The sequence below is a fragment of the Callorhinus ursinus genome, unplaced genomic scaffold (genome assembly GCF_003265705.2).
Source record: "Callorhinus ursinus isolate GAN/ISIS: 27379988/994484 unplaced genomic scaffold, GSC_fseal_2.0 scaffold90, whole genome shotgun sequence".
Taxonomy (NCBI): domain Eukaryota; kingdom Metazoa; phylum Chordata; class Mammalia; order Carnivora; family Otariidae; genus Callorhinus; species Callorhinus ursinus.
In genome coordinates, this window is record NW_027397152.1 from 918,676 (window position 1) to 941,532 (window position 22,857).

At 47.0% G+C, this 22,857-nt stretch overlaps 1 protein-coding gene, 1 long non-coding RNA gene and 2 pseudogenes across 2 annotated transcripts in view; 1 reads left to right on the plus strand and 3 right to left on the minus strand.

The window, feature by feature from the left end:
- The window catches only part of THEM4 (thioesterase superfamily member 4), a 39,311-nt gene extending 36,160 nt beyond the window's left edge, over positions 1–3,151 (plus strand). Inside the window, exon 4 of the mRNA XM_073888418.1 lies at positions 2,844–3,151. Coding sequence (XP_073744519.1) covers positions 2,844–2,884 — 41 coding nt within the window. The 3' untranslated portion in view covers positions 2,885–3,151. The remainder of the gene's footprint in view (positions 1–2,843) is intronic.
- LOC141371722 (uncharacterized) overlaps positions 1–22,857 on the minus strand; it is a 115,331-nt gene that overhangs the window by 22,915 nt on the left and 69,559 nt on the right. The window lies entirely within an intron of this gene.
- Positions 13,891–15,039, minus strand: LOC112813311 (terminal nucleotidyltransferase 5C-like; annotated as a pseudogene).
- LOC112813250 (RNA helicase Mov10l1 pseudogene) lies at positions 14,828–19,808 on the minus strand (annotated as a pseudogene).

Consider the following 22,857-nt stretch of genomic DNA (forward strand, 5'->3'; position numbering starts at 1 on the left):
CTAGGTTTTGTGGCACCTAAAGCTTGCACAGTTTAAGAAATTAAAGAAAAAGAATGCAAAATTGGGTACAAATGTGCGTTTTTATTTAAAATGAGGAAAGAGACCACAACATGCTCCTGCTGCTGCTGTCTAGAGATGCAGGGCCCTTCCCTCTGTGCTCACCATGAGCAGTTTATCAGAAGTGCTTCCAGACTGCATCCCTGAGCACTCCCAGCCCCTGCTCTGACGGAGCCTTTGCAAGGGAAGAGCCCTTGAAGCCTTACATTCCGTAGCTTCAGATGTAGACAATTTAGATATCTGGTGCTTTTTGTTTGTTTCTATTCTGTTTTATTTTAAGGGACCTCAGATGCCCAGGTTTGGCTTAATCAGAATCTTTGAGTTAGGACACAATAGGCATCCTTGATGCATGAAACAGTCATCTTTTTATTTATTCATTCACTGATGTACTTTTCGACTTAAAAAGAAACACCCTGAACACCTACCATCAGCCAAGAACCAGAATCTTAATAGCATACCCCTACCTAATTACTTTCCCATCTCATCCTCCTGCTTTCCCCTGAAATTTTTGAAGTATAATTAAAATACAGTGTTCTATTTGCTTATACCTAATTTGTTATTTTCATAAGTTGTATCAAGAATATATGTGTGTATCTGAGGAATGTACAGTTTATTTGTTTATATTTTTTATTTTATTTTATTATGTTAGTCACCATACATTACATTATTGATTTTTGATGTAGTGTTCCATGATTCATTGTTTGCATATAACACCCAGTGCTCCATGCAGTACGTGCCCTCCTTAATACCCATCACCGGGCTAACCCATCCCCCCACCCCTCTAAAACCCTCAGTTTGTTTCTCAGCGTCCATAGTCTCTCATGGTTCGTCTCCCCCTCCAACATCCCCCTCTTCATTTTTCCCTTCCTACCATCTTTTTTTTTTAACATAATGTTTGTTTCAGAGGTACAGGTCTGTGATTGAACAGTCTTGCACAATTCACAGCGCTCACCATAGCACATACCCTCCCCAATGTCTATCACACAGCCACCCCATCGCTCCCGCCCCCCACTACTCCAGCAACCCTCAGTTTGTTTCCTGAGATTAAGAATTCCTCATATCAGTGAGGTCATATGATACTTGTCTTTCTCTGATAGGAATGTACAGTTTAGTTGTTTGTTCTGAACTTTGCAAAAAAGAGATCACGCTATATGTACTTTTCTGGGAGTTGGTTTTCTTTTCATTCAGCTTCACATTACTGAAGTTCACTCTGTTGTTGGCACGTAGTTTCCTTATTTTTCCTGTTTAGTGATATTCCACTGTGTGAGTATACCACAGTGGATTTATCTCCGCTTTAGATGTTGGACTTTGGACTCTTTTAAAGAGAGGGATGGGGAGAGAGAGAATCTTAAGCAGACTCTACACCCAGCCTGGAGCCTGATGTGGGGTTCGATCTCACAACCCTGAGATCATGACCTGAGCCAAAATCAAGAGTTGGTAGCCTAACTGACACCAGGTCTCCCATGGGCCTTGGATTCTGGTGAGTGGGCTGCTGTGAACGTTCTGGTGGTGTACACGGACGAGAGCTTGGCATATAGTTAGGAGTAGAATTTCTGGGTTGTAGAGTATGGGAGTATTCAGCTTCACAGGGGAACACACCAGCTTGTTTTCTAAAGCTGTTACTAAATTATACTCCCACCGGCAATATATGAGATTCTGTTGATCCCTGTCTTCTCTAGCATTTGGTAAAGTCAGACTTCTGAATTTTTGCCAATCAAATGGTTATATAATATTATCTCTGTGTGATCTTGATTTGCATTTTTCTGATCACCTATGAAAATGAGCATCTCCTCATACATTTATCATATTTGTTTCCCATTCTGTAAAATTCCTATTTGTTCAGCCTCTTTTGTTGTTTTCCCCCCCTTTTTTTAACTGATTTACAGGAGTTCTTTCTCTATTTTGTATTAATGTTTTTATTGGACATATAACTCTACCTTCCAGTATCTAAGTTAACTTTTATTTGCCTTAAGGTATCTTTTTTTTATGAACAGAAGATTTTTTTCATGTTACTATAGTTGTATTTATTACATTTTTTTTCCTTTATCATTAATGCTTTTTATGTCTTATTATTCGTTCCTCCTCCCCACTCCCTGCCAAGTATCATCTGTTTGCAGAAATAATGGATAAAAGAAGCAGGAATAAGATCCTGAATAATTTGAATCCATAGTCAATTTAAAGACTCCATTCCAGGCTGTGGTTTATGTGTCCTATCTCCCTAAGGCTTTCAGTATCAAAGGTTCCAGATGGCTTAGTTGTAATTTCACTTCCTTTCACTTTCCTGACTATCTCTAATGGAAGTGGTAATGAACCATGAAATGACCAAGTGGGAGAGGACCGGTTCCCAGAGGCACTATTGTATTGTGATAGTCAAGAGCTGATTCTTAATTTGGCTAAGAAAGGAGAGTAGGCCCAAAGATGGAAGGTACAAATATGAATCAAAATCCCTTTCCTGGGGCGCCTGAGTGGCTCAGTCGATAAGCGTCTGCCTTTGGCTCAGGTCGTGATCCCGGGGTCCTGGGATTGAGCCCCGCGTCGGGCTCCCTGCTCAGCGGGGAGTCTGCTTGTCCCTCTCACACTCCCCCTGCTTGTGTTCCCTCTCTCGCTGTCTGTCAAATAAATAAAATCTTTTTAAGAAATAAATAAATAAAAATGAAAGGTGCTTCTGTTAAAAAAAAATCTGTTTTAAAAAAATCGCTTTCCTTACCTATATATCTACTCAGAGAAGTCCCTTCTGACTGTAGTCAGCTGACTTACAATCACTTTGTGTTATTTTGTTTGTTTAGGTTTATTTGTAAAACTGGATCCTAAAAAAAGTTTGACATAAAAGAGCTTCTGGTGCATTCTACACCAATCTGCATTCCTTCCCTTCAGAAGAAGCTGTTGTCTTCAGTTCTGCTCTTCTTACCTACTTTTGAGTCCCCCAGAGGGTGAAGCCTGCTAACACTGATCTTCCTCAACAAATCTTTGGAGTACAACTCCAGGAGCTCTATTTCCACCTTCGAAACTCTTTAACACAGAAGGACTCCGTGTGACGGTATCAACAATTCTTTGTGTCTCCTTAGAATAAATTTCTGGTTCTCCTAAATTTGAATGGGCTCCTTAAGGTTGCACAAGCATGATATCTGCCCCATTGCAGACTGAAGAAAAAATTCACATTGAAACTCTTACCACAAACTTGAAAAGCCAGAAAACCAAAAGAAGGAGTGTGTGTGTATGTGTGTGTGTGTGTGTGTGTGTGTGTGTTACAAAGTGGGGGAAATCGGAGTGGGAGACGAACCATGAGAGACGATGGACTCTGAAAAACAAACTGAGGGTTCTGGAGGGGAGGGGGTGGGGGGATGGGTTAGCCTGGTGATGGGTATTAAAGAGGGCACGTTCTGCATGGAGCACTGGGTGTTATATGCAAACAATGAATCATGGAATACTACATCAAAAAAGAAAAAAGGAAGGAAGAAAGAAAGAAGGAACGAACAAAGCTAACTTTATTGTATCCAAACAAATGGTTTTGGCCACGGTAGGAAGTCCAACTAGTTCTATAGGAATGAATGAATACCTCAGATCTGGATCCTAGGGATTAAACAACAGGACCATTTTTAACATAAGCTGTCCTGTTGTGTCTTACCAACAACGTAGTTGATCATCACTGAAGGAACCTATATTTACTTTCTAGGTATCTTCATTCAGGCTGCTGTAACAAAATACCACAGACTTGGGTAGCTTGTATACAACAGAAATTTCTTGTTCACAGCTTTGGAGCCTAGAAAGTTAAGGATCAGAACACCAGCACAGTCACCTCCTGGTGAGGGCTAGCTTACTGGCTTATAGCTGGCGCCTTCTCACTGTGTCCTCATGTGGTAGAAGGGGCTAGAGATCCTCTAGATCCTCTTCTTAGGGCACTAACCCCACTCATGAGGGCTCCACTTCATTACTTACATATTTCTGTACGGCCCACCTACTAATACCATTAGGATTTCAACATAGGAAGGCAGGAGCAGGAACAAACATTCAGACCTTCACATTAGGGCTGCCATGACAAAGTACCACATACTGGGTGATTTGAAAAAACGGGAACTCATTGCCTCACAGTTCTGGGAACCAGAAGTACAAAATCAAGGTTTCTACAAGGCCAAGCTCCCTCTGAAGGCCATAGGGAAGGAATTACTCAAGCCTCTCTCCTAGCTGCTGGTAGCCTCAGTCATTCCTTGGTTTGTAGATGCATCATTCCTGCCTTCACATCATCTTCCCTTTGGCCAAATTTCTCCCTTTGTATAAGGACACCAAGTCATTGGTAGGGCCCACACCAATGACCTCACTTTAACTCGATTACCTCAATAAAGACCTCATTTCTGTGGCCCCTGGGTGGCTCAGTCAGTTAAGCATCTAACTCTTGGTCTCAGCTCAGGTCTTGATCTCAGGATCGTGAGTTCAAGCCCTGCACTGGGCTCCATGCTGGTCGTGGAGCCTACTTAAAAAAAAGAGAGACCCCATTTCCAAATATGCTCACATTATGAGGTGGGGGATTAGGACTTTAGCATACCTTTTGGGAGGACACAGTTCAACCCATAACAGAACCTTAAAACAAATGAAAGATGAAAAAATGAATTGGGAGACTAATGTTCTAGGAAACCTATTCTACTTCTAATAGATTGAATAGAATCTACTGCAGATAATAGTCTGGGCTTCAGTTTCATTCCTTTCTTTCTCCTTACTAAAAGTTTAGGTTGAACCACATGAAATAGCCATTTTCAAAGGTCAGAATGGTCAAATATTGACAATTTCCTATGGCTCGACCTAATGACTTAGGGATAGCCTTGTGGTGCCCTACCCAGTCATCCTTGCACAGCCAAAAGATCAGCTGGACTCCTCCACTGCCCGAGCTGACTGACCCTGCAATGGCCAAGCCCAAAAAAGACTCCCATCCCTAGGGCCCACCTGCAGCTCCCAAGCTGCAAGAAAGGCCCCAGCAGAGGATGGGGGTCACAGTGACAGTGAGGCTAGCAGTTCCCTGTCCCTAGAAATCCTGGTAGAGCTTGGGGAGATGCCTGGCCCGCAGCTGTGCTGTTTGTATGTCTGGCAACAGCCACCCTTTCTTCCTGGTCTTCATCTAATGACACTGGAGACCGCGGGCTCTTGTGGTAACCCTCACAGCTTGCCCCTCCTGGGTCGTAGGCATGTGTACGAACGTGAAGCTGAAGGAACAAGCCAGCACTGCTGTCTAGCTTCACTTAATTAGTAGAAAGGAGTTTAGACAGAGAAGGTACTTCAAAAATGTCACTTATTTGCACAGGCTTGCCACACCACTAAAGCACACCAGGCCTTCATCCGAGCTATAAAGAACCTAACTGAAAGAATGCCAGAGGACCAGTTTTTCTTCTGTTAAGTGTGTGCACACCTCCCTCCCTCTCCGCATGTAAGGTTTTCGCACACTGGTTTGATGGTGTCTGGGCTGCACTGTAGTATGCGGGTGCTCTGCCTGGCACGGCACAAGCCCAGCCAAGGGAAAGCTCCGTGGCTGTGCCCGCAGGGTCCCCACAGCCAGCAAGGGCAAAATTCTTTCCCTGAAATGCCACAGACTCTGTTCCCAGGCTTGACCAAGCCCGCGCGCTTGCCTTCATCAGCTTGTATTTCGGCAGGTCTGTAAGATCTGCGGCAGGCGGCAAGGCAGGAGAGAGGCGCGGGGAGAACGGGGCCGGCTCTACTCTGTCGAGTCCCTCCGTTCCAGTGTCCCCTCCACCCTGGCTGATAGGGAACAGTTTGAAGGAAGATGAGGAATCCGGGTGGGTCAGTGTTAAAATATCTTTGAACTATCAGTGCAAACATAATCAGGCAGCGAGCTTTTGCTCTTAACCCCAGCTTTCTAAATGCGTAGGAAATAGAAAGATAGTCATTTACAGAAATACATTGAGAAAATAAGATAAACTTTTTTCTCTAATGGGAAGGTGGAATGAAACAAAAGTCAAGAAAAACCTTTTGTTCTGTATTAGGGTGCTCATATCTTTCATGTTCTATGTTTCACTAACCATTTACTTCTCAAGACCCGGACCTTCCTTCTATCCGAGGGAGTCGTGAGGCCAAATTATTATTTTATCTAATAACCAGCCATCATGGAAGCCAAGACAAACATCTCTTTCAATGCCAAGTATACAGCATTCTCTATAGTAGACACAAGAAAAAGTCTTTCAAGTTTAAATCACTAAAGTCATGGATTTTATGTCTCAGGAAGATTTAAAATTTCTTTTGATAATATTCTTTATCTGGCACTACTATGATCAGCTCAGAATTACAGAACTGGCTTATTTCTCCTCTTAGTTATGGATTTAAAGTTAAGTGAACTGCAGACAAAGATAACAAGGAAAAAAACTATTGACCAATATCCTTTATGAATATAGATGCAAAAATTTTCGACAAGATACTAACAAACTAAATCCAACAGCACATTTATTTTTTTTAAAGATTTATTTATTTTAGGGAAAGAGGAGGGGAGGGGCAGAGGGAGAGAGAGAATCCCCAGCAGACTCCCAGCTGAGCAAGGAGTCTGATGTGGGGCTCGATCCCAGGACTCTGAGATCATGGACTGAGCCACCTAGGCGCCCCCCAACAGCACATTTAAAAGATTAAACACCATGACCAAGTGGGATTTATCACAGAAATACAAGAGTAGTTCAAAAGAAAATCGGGCACCTGGGTAGCTCAGTCGGTTAAGCATCTGCCTTCGGCTCAGGTCGTGATCCCAGGGTCCTGGGATCGAGCCCCGCATCAGGCTCCCTGCTCCGCGGGAAGCCTGCTTCTCCCTCTCCCACTCCCCCTGCTTGTGTTCCCTCTCGCTGTGTCTCTGTCTAATAAATAAAATCTTTAAAAAAAAGAAAGAAAGAAAATGTAATACACCACGTTAATAGAACAAAGGAATAAAACCATGAGATCCACTGATGCAGAAAAAGCTTTTGACAAAATTTGATACCCTATCATGACAGAAACACTCAGAAAACTAGGAATGCTTCCAGAACATTAAATAAAGGGCATCTATGAAAAACCAACAGCTAGCATACTTAGTGGCAAAAGACCTAAAGCTTCCTTGCTAAGATCAGGAACAAGATAAGGATTCATTACACGGCCATCAAAAAAAAAAAAAAAAAAATGAAATCCTGTTTGCAATGATGTGAATGGAACTAGAGGGTATTATGCTAAGTGAAATAAGTCAGAGAAAGACAATTATATGATCTCTCTGATAGGTGGAATTTATTTTTTTTGATATGTGGAATTTAAAAAACAAAATAGGATATAGGGGAAGTGAGGAAAAAATGAAACAAGATGAAACCAGAAAGGGAGACAACCATCATAGGAAACAAACAGTGTTGCTAGAGGGGAGGGAGGGTGGAGAGATGGGGTAACTGGGTAATGGAAATTAAGGAAGGCATGTGATGTGATGAGCACTGGGTATTACAGAAGACTGATGAGTCATAGACCTGTACCTCTGAAACCAATAATACATTAATTAATTGAATTAAATTAAAAAATAAAAGGATTTTAAAAAATAAGGATTCATAAGTTCACTACTGCTATTCAACATAGTACTGGAAGTCTTGGCAGAGCATTTGAACAACAAAAAGAAATAAAATGCACCCAAATTGGAAAGAAAGAAGTAAAACTATTTGCAAGTGACATAATTCCATATATATAGAAAATCCCAAAGAATCCATTGAAAAACTACTAGAGCTAATAAGTGAATTCAGCAAAGTTGCAGGGTACAAAGACTTCATAAAAATTAAGAACTTTTGTCCATCAAAAGAAATTATCAGGAAAGTGAAAAGATGACCTACAGAATGAGAGAAAGGATTTGCATATCATTTATAGGATACGGGTTTAGTATACAGAATATAGAAAGAATTCTTACCACTTAACAAAAAACAATCCAATGTAAAAATGAATGGGGGCGGTGCGGGGGTGCCTGGGTGGCTCAGTTGGTTAAGCAGCTGGCTCTTGATTTTGGCTCAGGTCATGATCTCAGGGTCATGCAGGGTGAGCCCTGCATCTCGCCCGCACTCAGCAGGGAGTCTGCTTGAGGATTCTCCCTCTCCCTCTGCCCCTCCTCCTGCTCACACTCTCTTTAAAATAAATCTTAAAAAAGATAAATAAAAAATAAAAATGAGCAAAGGATTTGAATCGGTTTTTCTTCAAAGAAGAGAGAGAGAATGCCAATCAGCACATGAAAAGATGTTCAACATCACTGGTTATTAAGGAAGTGCATATCAAAACCACAATGAAATACCACTTCACATTCACTAAATATAGATATTTTTTATGGAAATGACAAGTGTCAGCAAAACATGGAGAAATAAGAACCCTCATACATTGCTGGTCATAATTACAAAATGGTATGGCTGCCATTGAAAAACAGTTCAGTGGTTCTTCAAAAGGCTAAACATAGAATTACCATATGACTAGGCAGTTCTACTCCTAGGAATATATCCAGGAAAAATGGAAACAAATCCACACAGACACCTGTACACAGATCTTCACAGTAGCATTATTCATAATAACCAAAAGGTGGAAACAACCCAAATGTCCACTGGTGGAAGAGTGGATAAACAGACTGTGGTATATCCATACAGTGGGATATTACTTAGCCATAAAAAGGAATGAAATACTGATACATACTACAACCTGGATGAACCTCAAAAGCATTATGCTAAATGAAAGAAGTTAATACGCAGAACAGGAAAATCCATAGAGAAAAAGTAAATTAGTGGTTGCCAGGGAACGGGAGAGGAGAGAACAGGGTGTTGATTACTAAATGGGGTAATCTTCTGGGGTGATGAAAAAAATTTGAAACTAGGGAGAGGTGGTAGTAGTACAACATTGTGAATGTACTAAATGCCCTGAGTCATACAGTCTTTTTATTTAAAGATTTTATTTATTTATTTGACAGAGAGGGAACACAAGCAGGGGGAGTGGGAGAGGGAGAAGCAGGCTTCCCGTGGGGCAGGGAGTCCAATGCGGGGCTCGATCCCAGGACCCTGGGATCATGACCTGAGCAAAGGCAGACGCTTAACCGACTGAGTCACCCAGGCACCCCTGAGTCATACATTTTAAAATAGTTAATTCTATGCTATGTGAATTTCACCTTGATTAAAACACACATGCCCAAGGAGATATCTCTTCACACCTGCCAGAATGGTCGTGTGTGTGTGTCTTGTTTGTTTTAAGAAAGAAAAACAAGTGTTGGAAAAGATGTAGAGAAATTGTAACCCTCATATAATGCAGGTAAGTCTCTCTTTTCACTTCCTGTAGGTATATACCTACAGGTGGAATTGCTGGTTCATATGGTAATTCTGTTGAGTTTTTTGAGGAACTGCCAAACTGTTTTCCATAGTGGTTGTACCATTTTACATCCCCACCAGCATCAGATGAGAGTTAGAATTTCTCCACATCTTTCCCAACACTTGCTTTTTTTTCTTTCTTTAAAAAAAAAAAAATCTAGGGTGCCTGGGTGGCTCGGTCGGTTAGGCGGCTGCCTTTGGCTCAGGTCATGATCCCGGGGTCCTGGGATCGAGTTCCGCATCGGGCTCCTTGCTCAGCAGGGAGTATGCTTCTCCCCTGCCTGCTGCTCCCTCTGCTTGTGCTTGCTCTCTGTCTGTCTCTCTTGCTCTCTCTGTGTCATATAAAAGCTTTTTTTAAAAAATCTCTAATCTATCTATATATACATACAAACATACATACATATGTGGCCATCCTGGTAGGTATGAAGAGATAACTCCCTGTGCATGTGTCCTGTTGCAATCAGGATCACCCCATTAGTAATCACACCCTGTTCTCTCCTCCCCCATTCCCTGGCAACCCACAGGAATTGAAAAGAGACTCACCTTCAGCTCAGGTCGTGATCCCGGGGTCCTGGGATCGAGCCCCATGTCAGGCTCCCTGCTCATCAGGGAGCCTGCTTCTCCCTCTCCCTCTCTCTACCCCTCCCCGCCACTCATGTTCTCTCTCTCTCTCTCTCTCTCTCTCTCTCAAATAAAAAATCTCAAAAAAAAAAAGAAAAGAGAGACTCAGTTGGATGCCAATGTTCATTACCACATTATTCATAATGGCCAAATGGTAGAAACAACCCAAGTGTCCGTCAACAGATGGATGGATGGATGAACAAATATGGTATATACACATAAAAGAATATTATTTAGCCATAAAAAGAAGGAAATTCTGACATGAATGAACCTTGAAAACATTATGCTAGGTGAAATAAGCCAGACACAAAAGGACAGACATTGTGTGATTCCACTTGTATGAAATATCTAGAATAAGCAAATTCATCCAGAAAGTAGATTATAGGTTACCAGAGACTTGGGGGGAGCTGAGAATGGGGAGTTACTGCATAATGGATATGATTTCTGTTCCAGGTGTTGAAAAATTTGGGAAATAGATAATGAGATGGTTGCACACCATCGTGAATGTGATTAATGCCACTGAACTATACACTTGAAAGTGATTTGAATAGCACAACCCCATAGAGAAGACAAAACTTGCTGAAACTTGGCTTTTGCTGGCTAGGGCTGGGCTCTGTGCTCATCTAAGGAGATGTTTACCCGGTGATTTACAGCCTCTGGCTGGTAGAAGAGCTTGGTAACTATAGGTCCTCTTTCTGGTAGCTTCTCATCTGCCCAGGCTGCCTCAAAAGAGAAGTCTTCTGGCAGCCCACAATCTGTCAGGGTCTATCAGGGTTGTCAACAGGGAAAGAAAGTCTGAGCCTGGGCTTCAGAGCTTGACAGCCTGGCTTCACATCCTGACTGCCTTGGAGCAAGTTAGGTAGCCTCTGAGTGCCCCCATTTCCTCATCTGTTAAATGGAGGTAATCTTAGTCCCTAGTTCTTGATTGTCAGGGGAATTAAGTGAGTAAATGAATGTCAAATGGATGTTTGCTGTTACTGTCACTCTCATCTCTGCCCACGTTGGTTGGGAGCCATGTCAGCACCCTACTGAGCCCACAGCAATATGTTAAGTATTTGGAGCTTAAATATTAAATAAGCATAGCTGTAGTCCAGGAACTATATAGTCTCCTATAACTTATATGAGATAAACTCAACATATAATTAACAGAGAAGTGCCTGGTGAGTTAATACAGCAAAACATCTTTCCCAAAAAATTAACCATTTCTGGTTGACACGTCACCCCATTTCCATCTCTACGAGTGGAATCTTGTCAGATTGGCAGAGGGACAGGTAGAACCAAATCATCCTTTCCACCCCCTCACACACTGTCCCCCTTCGACTACTGACATGTGAAGCCCAGAGGGTCTGTGAGGAGGTAGGGAGGTAACTGCATAAGGATCCTGGGACCTTTCTGAGATTCAGAGTGTTTTAATCATGTCTGGAGGCACCCATGTGGAGGGGTGAGGTGCGGTGGGAGGCAAGAGGGCAGAAAGAAGGAGGAGTCGTGGGCAAGAGTCAGGAGGGGCCATGAGATGGCTGGACTCTAGAGTTGGCTCCTTTTCAGCCCTTGGGGGACAGACCCAGAAGCGGCCACATCCGGGACCACCGCTGAAGAACGGTGTCTATCCGGAGAGCGCTGTGGCAGTGGGAACCCAGGCCCAGCTGGCAGGAACACAGAGAGTAAGCCTCACTCTGGGGAAAGAACTTTCTCTTCTTGCCTTCTTGCCCACCCCCCGAAAGCAGTGGTGGCTCTTACCATGGAAGCAAGGTGTGCCTGGGTGGCTCTGGTAACTGTGGAAGAAAGACAGGGTCGGTGGGGGGACATGTCTCAGTCACTACAGTGAACTAAGGGTCAGCTGGAGAAATAGCGGAGCACCAGCCGCAGAGATAGGCGCCCTCAGCATCCCTATCCCACGTCTGCCATGTTGGGATCGAGGGCTGCCCCCTTGGGCCCAGGCGGCTCCCGGCTTCTTGGATTTCCAGCAGGACAGGAGGAGCAAGCCTGGGGTGTGGAAAGCTATGACTCACTTGCCTGCGCAGGTTGGGGGCCACTTTTGCAGCTTATAGGTTGAACTCAGAGCACATTCCATTAGAACTAGCATTCAACACTCTGGTGTGCGCGCAATTATAAATGTGAAGGTCCCCGCCAGCGCCCCCCGGAAACCTGTGGCCAGCCCTGAACTGCAGCAGTCCACCCACCCTCCTGTAAACCCTTACCTGCCCTCAGCCTTGTGCTTCCAGAGCATGGCAATCTAGCCAAGTGCAGAAAGGGAGAGGGGAGGAAGGGGGCCCAAACCCGAGGGCTATCAATTCCAGATGGCAGCGATCTACACTGACCTTAAGAATCTTCTTTCTCAGCACCTGTACAGTAGATTTTTACAAGGCTTTTGCTCTCATCAGCTGACGGTGTCTTGAGTTGCCCCTGGGAGAAACAGTGTTAAAGTTGGTGTGCAGAGGCTGTTTACAGAGGCTGTATCCCTTTCATGAATGAAACAAAGACAAATTGGCCCATAGGGCTTCTCTGGAGTGGTTCAAGCCTACGGCAGTACAGGAATTATTAAAAAAGGGATAGCTATTGCCTAAAATTACAACTTTCCAGTCATTGTGTAAATACATTATTGCCTTACCTCCTTTACTTCTTAGATACTATTGATAGCCTTATCTTACCTGTGAGCAAACTGTGTGAAGTTAAGTAAATTTCCCAAAATCACACAGCCACCCGATGAAGTAGATACTCTTGACTGTTCCCATTTTACCGATGAGGAAGCTGAGGCAAACCTGGGATTTGCATCTCTGTCCATCACACTTAACACACTTCCATGCCTGGGTCGTTCTGACTCCACCACCAGGATTTACTCTCCTCCTACTGTTACAAACGCAGGCACAGAAGTGTGTTAAGTGTGATGGACAGAGCTCCCCAAGGAGGCAGAGGTGGAGCAGACATTTCCTTGATCACTGATTTCAGGCCAGAGTTTTCAAACCTGAATTTTGAAAACTTTCTACTTTATAAAGAATGATACCCCAATCAAGAAATTGGTAAAGTTTTAATGATAAGGCAAACTTTGATAGTAGTGTATCATTAGTGTCCATTTTAGGGTCGGGGGAGAAACTTCTGAAATAATAATACTAAGTAAAGTAAGTGTAAAAGGCTAGGCGTAAATGTTACAGAGTTGTAGTTAATTGTCTCTAATTAGCTGAGTACATTAGCTGCTGTCAGGAATACAAAATAAATGTGCTAAGTAAGGGGACAACACTCAGGCTGTTGATTCCCTCTGAAGTAACTTACTGTTCTCAGGAAAAATAAATCCACCACCAAAGGTAAGGATAAATGTGACAAAGGAAAGGAACTGGAAACAAGATTCAAGAATAATAGCCACTTCACCCATATCTAAAATATGAAGAAAAAAAAACCTTCCAAGTCCTCTGTCCATTTGTGACATGCCCCACAAACATCCCCAAGGTTCTGAAGAGCCTACTCTAGAGTCGAAAACCATCGGAAGTATCACTGTTACCGCTCCTTCTCTTACTTTGTACTTCACCCCTTCTTGCCTAAACACAGGCCTCGTCCTGGAGCCCGCAGCCACTGGGAGAGAGGCTCTTGGGTTGATCTGCCCACTCTGTTTCGAAGGGGGCATGACAACAGGCTGCATAAAACAAGAGGAAAGCCTGGGGAGGTGCCTGGCCCACAGCTGTGCCGTTTGCATGTCTGGCAACAGCCACCCTTTCTTCCTGGTCTTCATCTAATGACACTGGAGACCGCGGGCTCTTGTGGTAACCCTCACAGCTTGCCCCTCCTGGGTCGTAGGCATGTGTACGAACGTGAAGCTGAAGGAATGAGCCAGCACTGCTGTCTAGCTTCACTTAATTAGTAGAAAGGAATTTAGACAGAGAAGGTACTTCAAAAATGTCACTTATTTGCACAGGCTTGCCACACCGTTAAAGCACACCAGGCCTTCATGCCAGAGGACCAGTTTCTCTTCCGTTAAGTATGTGCACACCTCCCTCCCTCTCTGCATGTAAGGTTTTCTTACACTGGTTTGATGGTGTCCGGGCTGCACCGTAGCATGCGGGTGCTGTGCCTGGCACGGCACAAGGTCAGCCAAGGGAAAGCTCTGTGGCTGTGCCCGCAGGGTCCTGGGCTTGACCAAGCCCACGTACTTGCCTTCATCAGTCCTGGAGCACCTGGAACGCTCCAGAGCTTTGATTGCTTCCTGGTCTGTGGGCCAGGGTCCCGCACGAGGAGGTTGCTGTACTTGAGCAGTCCCCCGCCCCTGATCTCTTCGGGGTTCTTGGTGGCGATCAGTCTGTTCTGCAGGTGGTCAAAGGCTTCCTTGAAGTCCCCGTACACGCTCTCCCTGATCACCGTGGGGTGGACGTGGTCAGGGATGGGGCTGCTGGAGCAGCCGTAGAAGAAGAGCAGAGAGTCCAGGATGATCTGAAAAGAGTCCACACTAAACTCAAACTGGCACCGAATGGAGTCAACGAATTTCAGCTCCACGTTCTTCCTGTTCCTTTTGGAGAGGGAAATCAGGCTCCAGCAGTCAGTATCCGTGCAGACCTTCACCAGCTTCTGGACATACGCCTCCTTCAGGGTGACCGGGCTGATCTTGAGCTTGTTCACGCCCTCCAGCAGAAAGTTTGGAAGGGAGCACAGCACCACATCCCTGACCAGCTGAAATTCTGCCTCTGTGGGAAGAGCCACATGAAAGATCAGGTCCAGGTCTTTGCAACACAGGCTGTTGTCTTTGACCAAGACGTGGCCCGTTGCGGAGCCGTTCAGCCGGACGTCCTGCACTTTGATGCCTGCCTCCTCCAGCCGGCCGTACTCGAGGTGCCCCATGTGAGCGTTTATTTCGGGTGATGGGTTGCAGTAACTGCCCAGCGGCAGGAATGGGCTGGTGTGGAGAACGGACAGCAGGCTCCATCTGACCCCATGGCCCCCATGCTCATGGCCAAGGCCAGGACACAAGGCAGGCTGCAGGAGCCCCAGCACAGAGGTGAGGACAGCAGCTCCCTAGGATGTGGTGCCAGGCCTCCTGGCCATGCCTTACCAACTGGGGCTGTGGACCTGGTCGTGTGGGTCCCTCTGATCCTGGCTTTTTGCAGGGACTGCAGGTCAGGAGACAGACCGCACCCTGCATAGACACCATTGGTAATGCTGTATTCTAGTAAAGCACCAAAACAGGGATCCAGAACATGAGGATTTCCCAGCACAATCAGCAAGGCTTTGGGTCTGGTGATTGCAACATTAAATCTTTTTGAGTTGGATAAGAAACCCAGAAAATACCTATCATCTTCAAATCTATCTTCATTTGACCACGCGGTGGAGATGATGATGACCAAATATTCTTGCCCTCGAAACTCCTCTACTGATCCGAAATTTATGTCCATCAGATCAACATTTCGCAAAATAATTTTGATTTTTCCACCTGCTTCTGGTAGGGCGTGATCACACCAATGTCACTTGCAGACACTTGACTGGAGATGCCCCTGGCCAGGAGGCAGCAATAGTGCATGACCTGAACCACGACGGGCTCCTCCCTTCACGAGCTTTGCTGCCCTTCATGCCATGAAAATGAGGGGAAAGCCTTTCCCCGAGCAGGGAGGTCACTCCCTTGGGGTCTGCTCAGACTTCAAGCCCTCTGTGGTAGAGCAACCTGGACGGCAGCACCAACAGAGCTGGGTGGGATCTGTAGTTCCTCACGAGCTTTGTAACCAAGAGGGGGTTGTAGGCACCACAAGAACCAAGAGCATCTTCATCCCTCAGATATGCTGGCCAGGACATCAGTCTTTCCAACACAGAAACATTCAGCCCATAAGCCATGGCGAGTCTGGACTTGATGACGGGTCCAAACTGCATGGGGTCTCCGTCAAGGACAGTCTGGCTGTCGGCCTCTGAAACCAGCCCCAGCGGAATAAGGCGTTCCAGCTCACTCACCTGTCCCGCTTCATCCACAAACACATGTGTAAAATGTCCAACTCTCCCTCCTATTTGGTAAAAGAGACCCCTGCTGCTGCACGTCATGCTTATGATCCTGAAGCGCAAGGCCTTCCGGATACCTTCTCCATCTTTGCAGTCTGGTTGCATCAGTGGCTGTCTCCTTGAACCTGCAGGAGGCGTTTACATGGACCATGGCACCGGGCCACAGCACCTGGTTCTCATGCGGCCACAGACACACGAGGTCGACCACACTGTTGAAGGGTGCTCAGACCAATATTCGACTGTCCTGCAAAGCGTAGTTCACTGTAAAACAGCCTCTAGAACCGTCACTGTCTTCCTGGTTCCAGGAGGTCCAAAAAGAATATACAGGAGCGGGTGGCAGTCGCCACTCAGGATTCTTCTAGCCACTAACTTCTGGTTTTCGTTGAGCACAGGATTGAAAAATTCCTTCTCTCTCGCCTTGGGGATCTGAACTTCATTTACCAGATCAGTTGACTTTTCAGCAGAGGCCACTGGCCCGGGCGTGTCCTGGGCACCAGCCCGCCTCTCCTTTGCTGCATGCTTAGTGTGCTCCTTTGGGGCTTTCCTATTCTTGATGGTGGACTGTCAATCGTTTTTGGTGTCTTGTGCATCGTTCCAATTCCCCGTCACCTGGGGAGACTGTAAAATGATTTCTTCTGGAAACAACACTTTAACACCTAAGTGGGTGACATGTTCTAGTGCAAAGTGACACCATCTGCTTGTGGTCCTATTATATGTGAATTCCACATCCATAGGTTCAAAGTTATATGCTTGCTCAAATTCTGGGTTAAGTTTAAGAATTAGGTATCTTCATGAATTTCAGTCACATAGCCGATGTATTCAATGACATGTCCATTGTACTCTTGAGTTTTTAAAATCAGCTTATCACCTGTAAACAGAGAAGGTCTGCTTTCAGCCAATCCTGGGACCTCCAGAACCAGCAGGTCACCATTTCTTTTCAAGGTGACCCCACTCATGTTATACTCTTTCAGTTCTATTTCTGAATGAATCTCCTCAAGCCAGAGCAAAGTCAAAAACTTTTCCTTGTAGTTCTGATAAGGAAAATCTGTCCTAAGATGGCCGACCGAGCCAGTGAGGGAATCCCAGTCCTTGCCCTGGGGCTCTTCTGGGTTCTTCTCCCTGCTCTGCTTCCCACGCTCACCAATCCGGGTTCTTCTCCCTGCCCCGCTTCGCGCACACACCAAAAGTGCCAAGTACACAGAAATAGAGTGTATAAATTGCCCCCTTTGTGTGTGCTCGGGGCTCAGGCCTTTGGAGACCACTCTCTTCTGGGCCTGCCAGCGTTAAATAAACCTCTTATCCTCCAAGATCTCCGGGTGCCGCTTGGTTCTTCCGTTGGGTGATCCAGTCCAGGTTCCGTAATATTTGGTTCCCTGACGGGGAAACCCAACCGCAATGGCCCATTGTTGCCACCGGTTTGGGGGCAACGGCGGGGCGGTGACTGAACGAAAGGGATCGTAACAGAAAAGGTGCGCCCTGCCTAATTTTCGCCACTCTCCCACCCCTGTCACCTCTGGCCAGCCCTGCTCCGCTGTTCCTGCCAGACTGGAGGAGACTTGGCAGGTGAGGACCTAGTCCTGATGTTGGATTCCAGTAAGGCCTGGGGCCCCAGGACCCAGACAGGCCCACCTCCACTGGGGTGGAAGGGGAGCCTGATTACCTCCCAGAGACCTCTTAGAGGTCTCATAGGTAGGGATTCCCAGGGAGGGAATATAATAACTTCTGGAGTGAATGTGTGAGTGAATATGCAGTCCGACTTGGCTTGCTCAAGCAACTGATTCTGTGACTCCATAGGCAGGCACCCTTAAGGTCCCCAGAAGCCTATGGAGTATGAGTGGGCCCATCTGCGATTCCGTGGTGAATGGCATACAGTCTGTGGAGGCATCAGAATAGTTTCCAATCATAAGTCACAACGCTGAGACCACTACGGCTAAGCCTCACCTAAGCTCCTTCAGGACACGGCCAGATGGGCATCTGATTGGTCTCCTCATCTCAGGAGGCACCCCCCCCCTTTGTCTTTCTCTGTGCCACCGCACTCAGAGACATCACCATGGTGTCAGGGCAGAGTAAACCTACGGTTCTAGAGACCATGATCAAAAATTTCAAGAAGGGGTTTTCGGGAGACTATGGAGTCAGGATGAACCCCAGCAAGTTGAGAACCCTATGTGAACTGGAATGGCCCACCTTTGATGTCAGGTGGCCTTCAGAAGGGACATTGGATGTCCCAGTGATTCGTTGAGTATGGTGAGTCATGACAGGAGAAACAGGACACCCTGACCAGTTTCAATACATTGACTCCTGGCTAGGAATTGCTCAGACCCTCCCCCCAGGTGCGATACGCTGGCAATAGGCAGGGACAGGCCAGAGTCTTAATCGCCTCATCCAAGCGACCTAAAGAAAAGCGGCAAAAATCCCAGTCTTCACAAATCCTAGCCGGAGATCCCGAGGATGAACCAACCCTGTCCCCACCGTACGTACCCCCAAGATGGCCTACACCTGGCCCTTCAGCTCCAGACACTCGGCCACCATCGGTTTCACTGGTGCCCCCAGGCCCAAAAGATCCCCTTTGTCCAGGACCAGCAGCCAGGCTGTGCCCCAGGCCAGATGCAAGTGCCCTCCAAATGCCAGTACGAGAGACGCAGGAACCCAAGAGGCACAATGAAGACGGGACAGTCCAACCTGGCCATTCCATGATGTATTATCAGCCCTTCACCACCACCGACCTCCTCAACTGGAAACATAACACCCCATCCTACTCTGAGAAACCACAGGCTATGGTAGACCTCATAAAATCCCTCTTCCAGACTCATCGGCCAACCTGGGAAGACTGCCAACAGTTACTCCGCACCCTGTTTAAACACAGAGGAAAGGAGGAGAATAATGAAAGGTGCACGGCAGTACCTGGAAGAGCACGCACCAGCGGGAGTCATTGACCCTGCTGCCTGGGCTAACACGGCCGCACCCAAAGAGCACCCAGCAAGGGGCTTCACCACAACCGAGGGACAGGCCCACATCCGCCGGTACCAGGAGGCCCTCCTCCAGGGAATCCGGGCAGGAGCTAAGAAACCCATGAACATGACTAAGGTATCCTCAGTCACTCACAACCAGGGGAGTCCCCCGGGGACTACTACAAAAGACTGTGAAGCCTACAGGATATACACTCCATTTGACCCCGAGGCACAGGAAAGCCAACAGATGGTAAACACCTCCTTCATGGCTCAAGCTGCCCCAGACATCAGAAAAAAAACTTGAGAAACTAGCGGGTTTTGCCAGGATGAACATCACCCAACTAACAGAGATTGCCAATAAGGTCTACATGAATGGGGAGGTCGCAGCTGAACGGGAAGCCGACAAAAAGATGAAAAAGAAAGTCAGCCTCCTGGCCACTGCCCTGAAAGAAAAGGACAACACAAAGGCAGGGAGACCCCAACCACCAAAAGGGGGGAAGCCCAGACCCTCCCTTGGCAAGGGATCAATGTGCCTACTGAAAGAGAAAGGACATTGGAAAAACGAATGTCCCAACCGGGGAAAGCCTCAAAAGCCCAGCCGCTACAAGGAAAAACCCCGAGAAGAGGACCTCATAGGCCTTGCAGGAATGGACTCAGACTGAGGGGGACCGGGCTCTTTCCTCCTTGGCTCCCATGAGCCCACGGTCAAAATGAAGTGGGGGGCCAACCAGCGATTTTTATGGTTGATACTGGGGCCAAGCACTCTCTTGTCACCTCCCCAGTGGCACCTTTCAGCAAAAGGACTGCGACCATCCTCGGGGCCACCGGGATGTGGGCGATACAACGGCCCTTTTGCCAGGCTCGCCAGTGCGAACTCAGGGGCCACAAGGTCCGACATGAATTCCTTTATCTGCCCGATTGCCCCATCCCTCTCCTGGGCCGAGACATAGTCTCCAAGCTTAGGGCTCAGATAATTTTTGAGCCCACAGGACACACTAGCCTCCCACTAAACCCAAGGCAGGAGGAGACAGGGTCTCTAATACTAGCAATTACCACACCAAGGGAAGAAGAATGGAGGCTATTCTGTGCCCAGGCCCAACCGAGCAGCCCGCCAGAGTTCAGAATCGCCTTCCCTTCAGTATGGGCTAAAGACAACCCACCTGGACTAGCCCAGAATTGGGCCCCTATCATTGTTGAACTGATCCCACGAGCCCAACCTCAGAGGCAAAGGCAATACCCCCTTCCACAAGAAGCTAAGATCGGTATCCAAGAACATCTGACCAAACTCAAAGAAGCAGGTATTCTAGTCGAGTGCCAGTCGGCCTGGAATACCCCACTCCTGCCAGTCAAGAAGCCAGGAGGGGTATACCAATCAGTTCAAGACCTGCGGGCCATCAACAAGGTGACCATCTCTCTTCACCCAGTGGTCCCGAATCCATACACCCGCCTCAGCCAAATCCCAGGGTCAGCCAGATGGTTCACTTGCCCAGATTTGAAGGATGCCTTCTTCTGCCTCTGCTTAGCTCCCCAGAGCCAGCCACTATTTGCCTTTGAATGGTCTGAACCTGATACAGGGCACCAGATGCAACTGACTTGGGTGCGCCTCCCACAGGGGTTTAAAAACTCACCAACCCTCTTTGGGGAAGTGCTGGCCGTGGACCTCTCCAGCTGCCCAAGAGAGGCCACATGATGCACCCTCCTCCAGTATGTGGATGACCTCCTCCTCACCAGTGACACACAAAAAGACTGCACAAAAGGCACAAAGGCCCTCCTACAGCTCCTGTCAGACTCGGGATACCAATCCTCATGGAAGAAGGCACAAATCTGCCAACAACAGGTCTGATACCTTGGTTTCCTCCTCACCTAAGGGAAGAGAGAACTAGGGCCAGAGAGGAAAAGGGTCATCATCTCCCTGTCACAGCCCCAGACAAAAAGGGGCCTACGAGAATTCCTGGGGGCTGCAGGATTCTGCCGCATCTGGATCCCTGGGTTCTTGGCAATAGCAAGACCCTCTCTGATCTCTTAGGGGGACCAGAGCGAGAACCCCCTGCCTGGACTGAGGAAGTGGAAGCTGCTTTCACAGAGATAAAGACTGCCCAGGGGCAGGCTCCAGCCCTGGGCCTATCAGATGTAGAAAAACCCTTCAATCTCTTTGTGCATGAAAAGGAAAAAATAGCACTCGGGGTACTCACCCAGACTGTTGGACCCTGGCAATGGCCAGTTGCTTACCTGTCAAAGAAGCTGGACCCCGTGGCAGCCGGATGGCCGCTGTGCCTCAGGGTGCTGGCAGCCACAGTCCTACTCATCAAGGAGGTGGACAAACTTACCCTGGGGCAAGAACAAGGTCCCTCATACAGTTGTGTCCCTCATGAACGCACAGGGACCCCGATTCCTTTCCAACTCTCAGCTAGCACAATACCAAGGGCTCCTCTGCAAAAACCCGTGAGTCACTCTTGAAACAGTAAGGACATTAAATCCAGCAACCTTTCTCCCCACAGAAGAGGGGGAACCAGACTGTGACTGCTCTGAGGTGACTGATGAAGTCTACATGAGCCATCCAGATCTGCAGGATCAAGCCATAAAGAATCCAGAGCTCACACTGTTCAGCAATGGCAGCATTTACCTACAAGAGGGTACCCAGAAAGCGGGTTATGCAGTAACCACAACCACTGAAGTCCTAGAAGGCATTACCAGCGGGATGGTTATATGCCCTAGTCCGAGCCCTCACCCTCGGTGAAGGCAAGCGAGTCAACATCTATACTGACTCTTGGTACGCCTTTGCTACCTGTACATATACATGGAGCCATCTACAAGGAAAGGGACCTCCTAACCACAGCCAGAAAAGCTATCAAGAACAAAGAGGAGATACTGAGACTCCTCAAAGCTGTCTGACTTCCAAAGGAAGTAGCAATCCTGCACTGTAAGGGACACCAGAAAGGAGACGACCCCATAGCACGGGGAAACCGTCTGGCAGATGAGGCAGCCAAGACCACAGCCAGTGAGGACATGGACAGAGCCCCTTCCCTCCCCATGGCCTTAACACCCCCAGAAGAAGTCCCTCCACCCAGTTATACTAAAAAGGAAAAGAATGGGCCATGGCTGAGGGAGCCACCCTGACTGAAAAGGGATGGTGGATGCTGTTCCAACAGTAACTGGAAGCCATCTAGTCAAGGAACACCACTGACTCACTCATCTGGGAAAAACTGCATTAGAGCCCTTCTCAAGAAGCACTACTACATCAGTCAGCTGCCAGCACTATGCTGAGCAATGAATGAACGATGCATAACATGTGCTAAAAATAATGCTCGGTTTGCACCATGGCCCCCGCCAGGTGTCCAGAGGATGGGAGCAACCCCCTTCGAAGATCTAGAGGTAGACTTCACAGATGTGTAGCCGAGCAAGGGGTTCAGATATCTTCTAGTAATAGTATGCACATACTCTGGGTGGGTTGAAGCCTTCCCGACTAGGACAGAACAAAGCCAGGAAGTAGCTAAAGTCCTCTTGTGGGAGATTGTGCCCCGGTTTGGCCTGCCATTAATAATCCATAGTGACAATGGACCCGCATTTGTGGCAGACATTGTACAGGTTTTGACCAAATCTCTCAACATCACCTGGAGACTCCATACCGCTTACCGGCCCCAAAGTTCAGGGAAAGTAGAGCGAATGAATCACCCCCTCGAGGGAATCTTACTAAAATTTTGTCAGGAGACTAACTAACCTCCCATGGCCGGGTCTGCTACCCCTAGCTCTCCTGTGTGCTCGCTGCACACCCGGGACATCAGGTTTCTCCCCATCCGAATTAATATATGAACGGCCTGCCCCGTGCTTGGGAAGCCTTCCAGGAAACTTGCATCAGGTTGGAGATAAAGGGATAAAGGAGCAGCTTCAGGTCCTGGGGGCCACCCTAAATAAATTACAAAAGTATACCATCGAGAGGGCCCCAATCT